Here is a 12784-nt window from a genome sequence, read left to right on the forward strand (position 1 = left end):
GGCTGGGGGAATGTCAATGGGGAAAAAAGAAGATATATGTACTATTATATGTAGTACTTTAAACAATAATAAATAAATAAATAAATAAATAAATAAATAAATAAATAAATAAAAAAAATAAAGTATTACATATGTCTCCCTTTTCTCTGCTTGACATCCCCACCACTCCAGCCCCCCAGGGCATTGCTTCTTAAAAATAGTTTTCCTATATATATTTTTACATATAAACAATAGAATACTTTGTTTTGCTTTTAAAATAATAAAATACATATTTGGTTTTCTACAAAATTTTCTATTTGATATGTTAAGATTCATCTATATGATTGTATGTGGCTCTAGTTCATTCAGTTTCACTTCTACAAAATATTTCATTGTGTAGCTATACTACAATTTATTTCTCCAATCTCCTATTGTTGAATATTTGGGTTGTGTCGGGATTTTTTAAAATTAAAAACAATTCAGGATTTATAACTAGATATACAATTGCTAGATTTGAAAGGTGTCAATTTTTTAAGTGTTTAAGATGCTAAATTGTGTTCCACAAAAATTGCATCGTTTTCTTATTCTTTTCCAGTTATAATCACTTCCTTTGTCATTTTTAATCTTATTTCATTGATTCTAAACAATTGAATCTAAACATCAAAATAAACAAGCAAGCAGAACAGAAACAGACTCATAGATACAGAGAAAATATTGACGGTTGCCAGATGGGACAGAGGTTAGGGGAGATGGGTGAAAAGGTGAAGGTTTTACAAAATACAAATTGGTTGTTACAGCATAGTTGTGGGGATGTAAAGTACATCATAGGGAATATAGTCAATTATATTCTAATAACTGCATGGTGTCTGATGGGTATGAGATTTATTGGGATGATCACTTAGTAAGGTATACAATGTCTAACCATTGGGGTTAACACCTGAAATTAATATAATAATGTATGTCAACTGTAATTGAAAAATTTAAAAAATGATTAAAACATAAAAATTATAAAAGCTACCTTGAAACTAATAGCTTTCCCTTCCCAGTTCTAGCATAAGACCACCACTCTGCCCATCTTTATCACTTTATTTTCTAAAACTTCCTTATGATGTGTTTGTTCCACATTTGTTATCTACCACTGTAAAACATAAGTTTTCTAAAAGCTTCATCCATCTGTCTAGTTGATTTTTTATAATTATTCAATCCATTTATTCTTATATTTTTTAAACATTGGTTATTATATTGCAGAATCAGAATTGTAGAACAGAATTCTGGCAACTACTTAAGTTTAAATTTCCTCCATTTAGTTCTTTGTGTAACAGTGAGTGTTTTCTTCTTCTCTCATCCTTTTTTTCTTCCTTTATAACAGGGCCCAGCAGGTCCCATTGGTATACCAGGGCCAATTGGTTCTCCAGGACCACCAGGTTTGATGGTAAGCTTACTTGTGTAATTTCATTTTTCCCGCTTTTATTTTGATTTTCTTCTCAAATAGTAATGTTATGTATATTATTTTAAAGTGTAATGCATTTTCAATGTTCATAATCTAGAATATTCTTACTAACGAGAGATTTAACAATGTCATCAGGACCAATATATTCTAAGTAATAGCTCCATTTTATAGATGGGAAAAATGAGGGTCACAAAATGAAAGATTTAAAATAAAGTATTTTGTTTGTTACCTCTTGATATGTCAGTGTTGAAGTCAATTCTGGCCATTTCATGAAGTCTTCCACAATAGTTCTCTAGTTGATAAAACATGTTTCTTCAAACTGAAATTTTCTTTTTAAGTGGAACAAAAAAAAAAAGTATTTACAGAAAAAATCAGCTGTGATTTCTTAGGGGCCTGTGACAAATTGTAGGCCTGGTGAGATTAGTGAACACTCTGCAGTGGGATAAGATGTATGTACCCCAGGGAAGAAGTAAGAACTTCTAAAGACTGAATGTGCAGGCAGACTATTAATTTATTACCTCTATGGATACTCATATTTTTTACTATAATAAATTCTAAGTATTTTTACTCCTGAAATACTCAGGTTTAATTCAACTCATGTTTTGGACTTAATGGCTTTGCAGTGCCCTCTTAATAAGGCAAGAAAATTGTACTTCAGTCAAAGTAATTTCTCAGGTGCTACTCTGTCATCTGCCATGTATTTAAGTGACAGTTTTCATTATAGATTTTACATTTTTGCCTATGACAAAATTAGTTCTCTATTGTTAAATATCGGAAGAATCTATCAGAAAAGATTGTGATTATTGATTTCCTGGAAATATTTCTTAAAGAGGATTAGAAACCTCCTTTATTTAGTTTGTTTTAGTTGTAGACATGCTGCAAAGCATGAGACAGAGATGTGAAACTTTTTCTTAATTCTGTTGTTATAACATTGGTATATACTAGGTGTGTTGTTATACCTTGCATTTCCCTAACTTTTGTGGCACATAACTTATTCAATCTGCACTTCTAAATGTCCTTTGAATTAACCCTGATTCAATAGGTGAAGCCAAGACTTAGAAATGCCACCAAAGTACAATATGTAAATAAATAGGTCCCTTGATATCAAGAGGTGACACATTGGGCAGACAAATGCCTATTTAACTTTTAAAACATTGTAACATTCTCATATATACAAAATCAGATCACATAAAAATAAAACTGTACTAAAATATTTAACACTAGAGGCCCAGTACATGGATTCATGCAGTGGTGGGGTCCCTCAGCCTGGCCTGCAACCTCTTGCAATCCGAGAACCCTCAGGGGATGTTGGCCAGGCCTGCAGGGATCGTGTCAAAACTGGCAGTCCAATATCCCCCAAGGGATGTAGCAGTGCAGGAAGTGGAAGGCAGCCCAGGGAGGAGCTCAAGCTGGGGCTGGGCATTGAGCTGCTCCCACTCATCCTGGCCCCACTGCACCTGCAGCCACCACTGCTCGCTGCTCAGTAGTGCTGCTGCAGAGGCGGGAGAGGCTTGCCGGCTGTGAGCCCGGCTTCTAGCTGAGCAGTGCTCCTGCTGTGGGAGTGCGTTGACCACCAGGGGGCATCTCCTGCATTGAGCACCTGCCCCCTGGTGGTCAGTGTGTGTCATAGCGACCAGTCAATTGGTCGTTCAGTTGCTTAGGATTTTATATATAGACTAGGGGCCCAGTATATGAAATTCGTGCACTGGGGGTCAGAGGTCCCTCAGCCCAACCTGCCCCCTCTCACATACTGGGAGCCCTCAAGGTATGTCCTACTGACGGCTTAGGCCCACGCCCCACGGGGAGTGGGCCTAAGCCCCAGTCTGGCCTCCCTTTGTGGGAGGCAACCGGGCTAATCAGGGGAAGGAACCAGCCCCATCACCCAGTTGCTGCAGCCACTGCCAGTCACCGCAGCCACCAAAGGGTTTTCATCAACACGGACACCAGTCCCTTAACCAAGAAAAAATGACAACTTTCTTTAGGCATTTTCAAGATGTATCTTTCATAGGATATGCATTTCTTTATTTCTTTTTTATCCTCACCTGAGGATATGTTTCCATTGACTTTTAGAGAATGTGGAAGAGAAAGGGAAAGGCAGAGAGAAACATCAAAGTGAGAGGAACACTTTGATTGGTTGCCTCCTGCATGAACCCTGATCTGGGCCCTGGCCAGGGAGGAGCCTGCAACCTAGGTACATGCCCTTGATCAGAATCGAACCCAGACCCTCCTGTCTGCAGGCCAAGGGATTATCCACTGAGTCAAACTGGCTAGGGCAGGATATGACATTTCTTAGCCCTCCAGCAGCGGACCTTCATTTTTTTTTCCAGAAGTGTGGTGGAAAAACCCTAGATCACCTTTTTGGATTTGTATTACCCAAGTTACTAAAAATATTACCAGTGGCATAAAGGAAGCTTAGCCAATGTGCAGTCAGAAAAGGTGTTTCCTCTATAGTTCACACCAATCGAGGGCTGGGCCCTGGCCAGGCCTAAAGCCTCTGGCCAAAGCTTTAGGCCTGGGCAGGCCCCTCCAGCTCCCTCTGATTACCAGCTCAGCCCTTGCACAGGCCTGCCCAGACCAAAAGCCTCTTGGGCAGGAGCGGACCCCCAGTTCCCTGCGATCAATCTCAGGGGTCCGCTCCTGCCCAGGCCACAAGCAGACCCCCAGCTCCCTGTCCAGGCGATAGATCACAGGGGTTCCGCTGGTGCACCAAGCCAAAGCAACCCCCAGCTCCCTGCGATCGATTGCAGGGGTTCTACTCCGGCACCAGGCCAAAAGCCTGGAGGTTTTTGGCCTGGGGCCGGAGCGGACCCCAGCTCCCTGCGATCTGTCGCAGGGGGTCCGCTCAGGGCAACTATGTATGCAAATTAACCGCCATCTTGGTTGGGTTGATTTGCATACTTGTTGGGTGTGGCTTGGGCATGGCGAAGGTGTGGTCAATTTGCATATTACTCTTTTATTATGTAGGACTAGAGGCCCGGTGCACGAAATTCATGCACTCGGGGGCTTTCCTCTCAGCCCAGCCTGTGCCCTCTCACAGTCTGGGAGCCCTTGGGAAAGTGGGCCTAGGCCGTCAGTCAGACACCCTTAGCACTGCCTCAGAGGCGGGAGAGGCTCCCACCACCGCCGTTGTGCTCTCCAGCCATGAGTTCAGCTTCTGGCTGAGTAGCACTCCCCCTGTGGAAGTGCACTGACCACCAGGGGGCAGCTCCTGCATTGAGCGTCTCCCCCCTGGAGGTTAGTGCACATCATAGCAACCAGTTGTTCCACCTTTTGGTCAATTTGCATATTAGCCTTTTATTATATAGGATGTTATTTATTGATTTCTTTATTTTTATTTTTCTCTTACATTCCACTTTTCTTTTTATTAAAAAATCAAGTATGTTATATTTAAATAATCTATCCACAATTTTCATTAATGTACCATCATTTTCCCAAGATATAATGTTTCAGATTTTCTTTGGAATACTTTTTCATGGTTCTAGGTTTAACAAAACTGTTAAACCTAGCTGTTAAATTCCACTCTAGCTACCTGAATTCTCAAGACAGTTGCTAATGTATATATATATGTGTGTGTGTGTGTGTGTGTGTGTGTGTGTGTGTGTGTGTGTGTGTGTATGGCTAATATACAAAGTGTCCCCTTGGGAGTTTGACCTGGAGACCAGGAGTTCAATTACTTGTTATGATGTACGCTGACAACCAGAGCGGAGTGGAACAAAGGAAGGCCCCAGCCAGCAGCCGGCAGCTGGGGAAGGAAGGCCCCAGCTGGCATCCAACAACCTGGGAAGGAAGGCCCCAGCTCGCAGCCGGAAGGCCCCGATAAGCCCTAATCGCCGGCCAGGCCTAGGAACCCTACCCATGCAAGATTTTGTGCACTGGGCCTCTAGTTTTATTATAAAATATTTAGTCAAAATTTTATATTGCTTTTGTATGCACATAGCTTTAAGATTACATTTGGAACCCAGAATTAGACCCAAGCCATTATGCTCAATTAATATTTGACAGAGGCAAGAGCATACAATGGAGTCAAGACAGGCTCTTCAATAAATGGTGCTGGGAAATTTGGTCAGATACATGCAAAAAAAAATGAAACTAGATCACCAACTTACACCATACACAAAAACAAACTCAAAATGGTTAAAAGACTTAAGTGTAAGATGGGAAACCATAAAAATCTTAGAAGACTCCATAGGCAGCAAAATATCAGACGTATGTCATAGCAATATCTTTACAGATACAGCTTCTAGGGCACTGGAAACTAAGGAGAAAATAAACAGATGGGACTACATCAAAATAAAAAGCTTCTGCACAGCAAAAGAAACCATCAATAAAGCCCACTGCATGGGAGAACTTATTTGCCAATGTTATCTCTGGTAAGGATTTAATCTCCAAAAATTCCAGGGAACTCATACAACTTAACAAAAGGAAGATAAACAACCTAATCAAAAAATGGGCAAAGGACCTAAATAGACACTTTTTGTAAGAGGACATTCAGAAAGCCAAGAGACATATGAAAACATGCTCAAAGTCGCTAATCATCCAAGAGATGCAAATCAAAACAACAATGAGGTACCATCTCACATCTGTCAGAATGGCTATCAACAACAAATCAACAAATGACAAGTGCTAGGAAGGATGTGGAGAAAAAGGAACCCTTCTTCACTGTTGGTGGGAATGTGGCCTGGTGCAGCCATTGTGGAAAACAGTATGGTGTTTCCTCAAAAAGTTAAAAATGGAACTCCCATTTGACCCATTAATCCCACTTCTAGGACTATATCCCAAGAAACCAGGAAGACATATGCACCCCTATGTTCATAGCAGCACAATTTACCATAGCTAAGATTTGGAAACAGCCTAAGTGCCCATCAGCAGATGAGTGGATTAAAAGCCTGTGGTATACACAATGGAATACTATGCTGCTATAAAAAAGAAGGAACTTTTACCATTTGCAACAGCATGGATGGAACTGGAAAACATTATGCTAAACGAAATAAGCCAGTTGGAGAAAGATAAATATTACATGATCTTGCTCATATGTGGGATATAATGATCAACATAAACTGATGAACAAAAATAGATCCAGAGACAAGGGGCAGGGGAGCGGGGGGTCAGAGATCAACCAAAGGACTTGTGTGCACGCATATTAGTATAACCAATGGACACAGACACTGAGGCAGTGAGTGATTGCACTCAGGTGTGGGAGTGGCGGGGGGAGCATCAATTGAGGGGAAAAAAGGCATATTTAATATGTTAAACAATAAAAGAAAATTTAAAAAATGATTGCTTTTGTCAATAAAACTATACCATCTTTCACAAAATTCTAAACAAATTAAGAACTGTGATGTAGAACAAATATTATACCTGATAAAACAGGTACCAACACATTAGTTTATATTATATCAAAAAAGTTTTAATGGTCCCAGATATGTTGGTATACTCAACATCTAAGCATACACTCAGGGGAACAAAAAATCAAAAGCAAATGAAACAAAAATTATGATACAAATAATCATATCTCTATAATTCCACTCAATCTTTAAGTATGGACAAGTCCTGTAAACACATCTTTTTAGAATTAGAGCATTAATTGCCTTATGTTACCTAAATTAACCTATAATTCTGACATGAGAAATGTTATATTTGTTGACATTAACTTTTGTACTTATTTTGGCACTGGTGTCTCTATCCATCTTTGTATGTCTGGGAGCCCTTGGGGAAGTGGGCCTAAGCCGTCAGCGGGGGGTTAGAGATCAACCCCCTGCCCACTCGTATCCTGACATGAGAAATATCCACATTGATCTACTTTATTTAAATTATTTAAAATGTGTGTCTGACTAGAAAGCAATGAGGAAAAATAGAAAATATTATTTTGAAGGGCATCTTCAGTCCTCATTTTTTATGAAACAAAATAATTTTTAAATAAACATTAATATAACATTTGTTTCCTTTTCTGTGTCTTCTATTCTTAGGGCCCTCCTGGTCCACCAGGACTTCCAGGACTAAAGGTATTTTCTTTTTCTTTACATCTTTTATTTGGTGTGGATTGTTTTTGTCATTGTCAATGAGATTTTAAGCTGAAACCTATCTCTTCAGGGTAATATGGGCTTAAATTTTCAAGGACCCAAGGGAGAAAAGGTGAGTAAAGATAAAAGGGGATCATTCATCCCCAAGTTTGTTCCTTTCATAGTCATTTGAACTTGCCATTTTGCCTCTTGTCACTTTGCTTACATGTTATATTTTTTTGTGTAAATTATGAAATATCACATTCTTATTTTATCTTGCAAATAGGGTGAGCAAGGTCTTCAGGGCCCTCCTGGGCCACCAGGGCAGATCAGTGAACAGAAAAGACCAATTGATGTAGAATTTCAGAAAGGAGATCAGGTGAGTGTGTGGAGAGAAAATCAATGAGCATCTGCTATAAAAGTGTCATTCCATTAAAATGCATTATAAGCTCTAATGTGATTATGTTATTTTAAAAATAACAAAGATTTGATTGCTTGTCTCATTTTCGGTTCTTATAAGTGTATTTCTAATAGCACATGATCTCACTCATCTAGGGGAAATAATGAACAACATAGACTGATAAACAAGGACAGACCCAGAAACAAGGAGGCATGGATCAGACTGTCGGGCCTCAGAGGGAGGGTAGGGGAGGGTGGGGGTAAAGGGGAGAGATCAACCAAAGGACTTGTGTGCATGCATATGAGCCTAACCAGTGGTTAAGGACAACAGGGGGTGGGGGCATGCGTGGGGAGGGGTGTGGGATGGGAATGGGGGGATGAGGACAAATATGTGATACCTTAATCAATAAAGAAATTTTAAAAAAATAACAAGGATTTGAGATAATTAAATATTTAAAGAACTTTATTGATGTATAATATATATACCATATAATCCATCCATTTAAAGCATAAGATTACATTTTCTAATATATTTAAAGGGGGGCATCTATAATACTTTCAATAAAAAAGATACAATTTTAAAAATCATTAATACTTTCATTTTAAGTGTTGTCTTGTTATTTATCTCAAAACTTGACTTGACCATCCACTAAAAATTAAATGAAGTTAAAAAGATGGTCCATTTGCCTAACAGATTTCAACTTTGAATTAAAACATCCTGTTATCTTTGGTTATACTACATGAGTCTATAGTTCAGCTTCATAAAAGCATTTCAAGCTAGTTGTAGCATTAACAGTATTAATAGTGCTTTCCTTTCTTCTACTACTACATAGGGACTTCCAGGTGAACGAGGGCCTCCTGGACCTCCAGGGATGCGTGGTCCTCCAGTAAGTAACCTAATTTTTTTTAGCATCATTTAATGTAAATTGGTATTAATATATAGTATTCCATGAACCAATGTTAAACTTCTTGTGTGTGTCCAGGGCCCTCCAGGTGGTGTGAAAGGTGAGAAGGGTGAACAAGGAGACACTGGCAAAAGAGTAAGTGTTATAATTACTAATACTCTGCAAAAATTTTTAAATATATGAGTATAATTTTATTCTTTCCCTTTAATTCCTACTTTCATTGCTTCAAAATGTCACAATTGAATACATAAAATATTATTTTATTTAGGTGTTGTTATAATATTGAAGTCTATTTATTTATTATAATATTGAAGTCCAAAAAAAATCTACTTAATATAGTCCAAGTCAGGAATAAAGGTTGTTATATTCTTTAACCTCATACTTCCTAAATAACAAGTTTATATTATTGCATTTCTTTGAATCCTATAGGGTAAACCGGGCAAAGATGGAGAGAATGGCCAGCCAGGAATTCCAGTGAGTAAAGTCCATTCCCCCAGAAAAAAAAAAGGCAAGGTCAGGAAGCAGGATGGTCAAGAGGCTTATATTAAGAATAGTTTAAATGAATGGAAATTACTCTTTTTCTTTTGAACATGAATTTGAAATTCCTGTGTTTTTGTGTCAGATTTTTTGAAACCAAAATCTGATTCTGTATTTTATTTTTTAATTAAATTGATTGCAGTAACCTTGATTAATAAAGTTATATAGGTTTTAAGTCTACAATTCTATAATACATCATTTATATATTGCATTGTGTATTTATCACCCAAAGTCAAATTTCTCTTTGTCACCATATATTTGACCCCCTTTACCCTTTACTATCTCCCCCAAACCTCATTCCCTCTGTTAACCATCATACTATTGTCTGTGTCTATGAATTGCTTTTTGTTTGTCTTCATTGTTCATTATTGCTTTTTGTTTTATATTCCACTTACCAATGAAATCATATGGATCTTGACTTTTTCCGTTTGACTTATTTCGCTTAGCATAATATTCTCAAGATCAATCCATGTTGTCACAAATGGCAGTATTTCATCTTTTCTTATCGTTGAGTAGTATTACATTGTATGTGTGTGTGTACACGCGCGCACACACACACACACACACACACACACACGTTTAAGCCAGATTTTTAAGTCATATTTATTGAGATATAATGTTTGTACTGTAAAATGAATCATTATTAACATACAGTTATGTGTGTATTGACAAATGCATACATCTGTGTTACCAACTTCATAATCAAAAACAATTCCATCATCCTCAAAAGTTTCCTCACACTCCTTTTTTCATAGTCATCCCATCCCCTCCATCCCAACTTAAATCTCCAGCAAAAATTGATCTGTTCTTTATCCCTATAATATTACCTATACCATAGTATCATACAAATGGAATAATATTGTATATAGATTTTCAAGTTTATTTTTCAATTACACAGTTTACATTCAATATTATTTTGTATTAGTTTCAGGTGTACAGCATTGCAGTTAGACAATCATATAGTTTACAAAGTGGTCTCCCCAATACTTCAATTACCCACCAGCACCATACATAGTTATCACTCTGTATCTATGAGCTTTCTGTTTTGTTTATTCACTTATTTTGCTTTTTAGACTCCACATATGGACCTAGAAGGTGTTATGCTAAGTGAAATGAGTCAGACAGAAAAAAGACAAATACAACATGATTTCACTTCTATGTACATGGCCTTTTGAATTAATATTCATTTACATAGCATTAGTATTCATTTGTATATTAATAGTTCAATCACTTTTATTGATGAATAGTATTTGTTTGTATGGGTATAGCAAGACAGACTTATTCATTTGCCCATTGAAGGGTATTTTGATTGTTTCTGGTTTTGGCCATTATGAATAAAATTGCTAAAATCATTCACATACAATTTTTTTGTATGAACATAAGTTTTTTAAGTAAAAGTTTTGACAGATAATTCAAATTACTAAAAAATGGAGAAACATTTAAAACGTCTCAGTCCAGGAATATTATTTCAAGCAGCCTTAATATTAAGAGTATCCACAGTAGATATTAAAAGAAGTTTTCAAGGAAAGATAGGAAATTTGATGACATTTGGAGAGAATTTCGAAGGAAAAGGGTTATTCTTAACAAGACTGGAAGTTGGAAGCAATAAAATCACAAAAATTTATTTACATGTAATTTTACTGAACAGGCAGTCCTCAAATTTATAAACTACAGATTCACAAATGGCTTAAACATATAAAATGGTATAAGAGGAGGCAAATTCAGGGCCTCAGTTCCTGGTTTCTTTTGGAACATTTTGTCTTTGTTTAATGATTAGCAGCCATGATATTCAACAATTTGCCTGATTGTTTTCTATAGCTATACCTAGGGAAAAGGCTGTTCTCTGTATTGGGAGAACTCAAATTAGGTCAAACAAAGGTAGTCTTGTCAGTGGGGTCTTTTGGGTAACCACCATACAAATGAAATAATGACATTTCTGTGGGAAAGGGTCTTTGAAGAAGCTCAAACCCAGTTTATTTTCTCTTCCAGTTGTTGCCAGGCTATTGTTTTTAACCTTGATTAAGTACTATTGGTTTTTGAAGCTACTGCGAAGCTGAGGAGGGATGATGGGAATAGATAGAGCAAATTAAAATGTCACTTGTTTTCAATAAATGCTTCCTGGATGGCTGCAAGCCTTTGGCTAATTTCTAGAGTTCTAAAAGGGTTGACTCCAGCTATTTTTTTTATGGAGGGGAAGATTTGGAGATTCCCTTACTTCATCATTTTGCTGATGTCACACTGTCCTCTGTGTTTTAAAAGGGTTTGCCTGGTGATCCTGGTTACCCTGGTGAACCAGGAAGGATTGGAGAAAAGGTAAGACTTTTAATACTTTGAAGTGACTGATTTTATCCTAGTTATAATAATAATTCATTTATCTCCCAACACTGAGTTATAAATGAAAAGTTCTAAATAACTAGCTTTTGTATTCAAAACATACATTCTTTATCCATCTTTTGATGTTGCCCTCTTTTTTCAAATACCACTTCCTCTGAATTTTCATCCATTGTTCTAAATCACAGTCCATGAAGAATTGTTTAATTTTAGCATTTCCATTGTGAAAAGTTGATGCCTTTACTTTAAATATGTATCTGCAAAATTTTTGTTCTCCAGAAAGAAGATTCAGCACTATTTTAGTGAGGTCCTCCTACTAAAAAGGCTTATAGTTATGACTTTAGAATGTCTTCACAAAACATTTCCATTCTGTGTGCAATTATTGTCTAGAAGGCTGTGACTAATTCTTTGCTGTTTTTTTCTTTCATTTGGCTATGCAGCCTGACTGTAGAAATTTATTTAGTTGCCTATTTTAAAAGGGACTTTGAAAGAATGTATGAAGCGCACAATTCCCATATTTATAACAGATCACAAAATATACAGTTTTCCAATCTCTATGGTCTCTAATTGCTTTGTATGAAAACCCAAACTGAAAAACTTTGTTTTGCAGGCAAGGTGTTACAAATTTAAATGTATTCTGAGGGCACTATTTAAATGGTGGTTTATCTCAAAATTATATCTGAGTTTTATTTTGAAGTAAGAGGCACAAGTAGAATAAAGGAAATTACATATACTCAGAGAATACGGTTGTTTTTTCAAGTATTAAGTAAAAAGTTATAGGACAGAGTAACTTTTTTCATTGATTTGAGAGAGAAACATTGATCGATTGTCTCCCATGAGCAATCAAACCTGTAACCTGGGTATGTGCCCTAGCTGATAATCGAACCTACTATCTTTTGGTGAACAGTCGATGCTCCAACCAACTGAGGAACACCAGCCAGGGCTAAGACAGAACAGCTTTTTAAAGTAAAAAGAGCTTATAGATAGGTTTCTATAAACAAGTCTAGAACAAGAGTAGAGTTGTGGTAGAGAAATCTATTCTTGGGTCTTGGCCAGTAGAGTAAAAATTGAATACTGTGTTCTTCATGCTATTTTAGCTAGTGGTTGAGGTTAATAGTTTTGTCTGGATTTGTTTTTCATTAATTACTGAGAGCAAAGTCACAAAAGTAATTATGATTTATTAG

General features: G+C 37.1%; 1 protein-coding gene across 2 annotated transcripts in view; it reads left to right on the forward strand.

Moving 5' to 3' along the window:
• Positions 1 to 12784, forward strand: part of COL4A5 (collagen type IV alpha 5 chain) — a 309426-nt gene that overhangs the window by 156792 nt on the left and 139850 nt on the right. For both annotated transcript variants that reach the window (XM_054723296.1, XM_054723239.1), the window contains exons 10-17: positions 1349 to 1411; positions 7396 to 7431; positions 7520 to 7561; positions 7715 to 7807; positions 8661 to 8714; positions 8811 to 8867; positions 9162 to 9206; positions 11529 to 11582. In XM_054723296.1, the coding sequence (XP_054579271.1) occupies positions 1349 to 1411; positions 7396 to 7431; positions 7520 to 7561; positions 7715 to 7807; positions 8661 to 8714; positions 8811 to 8867; positions 9162 to 9206; positions 11529 to 11582 (444 nt within the window). The remainder of the gene's footprint in view (positions 1 to 1348; positions 1412 to 7395; positions 7432 to 7519; positions 7562 to 7714; positions 7808 to 8660; positions 8715 to 8810; positions 8868 to 9161; positions 9207 to 11528; positions 11583 to 12784) is intronic.

This window comes from Eptesicus fuscus, chromosome 1 (assembly GCF_027574615.1).
Source record: "Eptesicus fuscus isolate TK198812 chromosome 1, DD_ASM_mEF_20220401, whole genome shotgun sequence".
NCBI classification, from domain to species: Eukaryota; Metazoa; Chordata; class Mammalia; order Chiroptera; family Vespertilionidae; genus Eptesicus; species Eptesicus fuscus.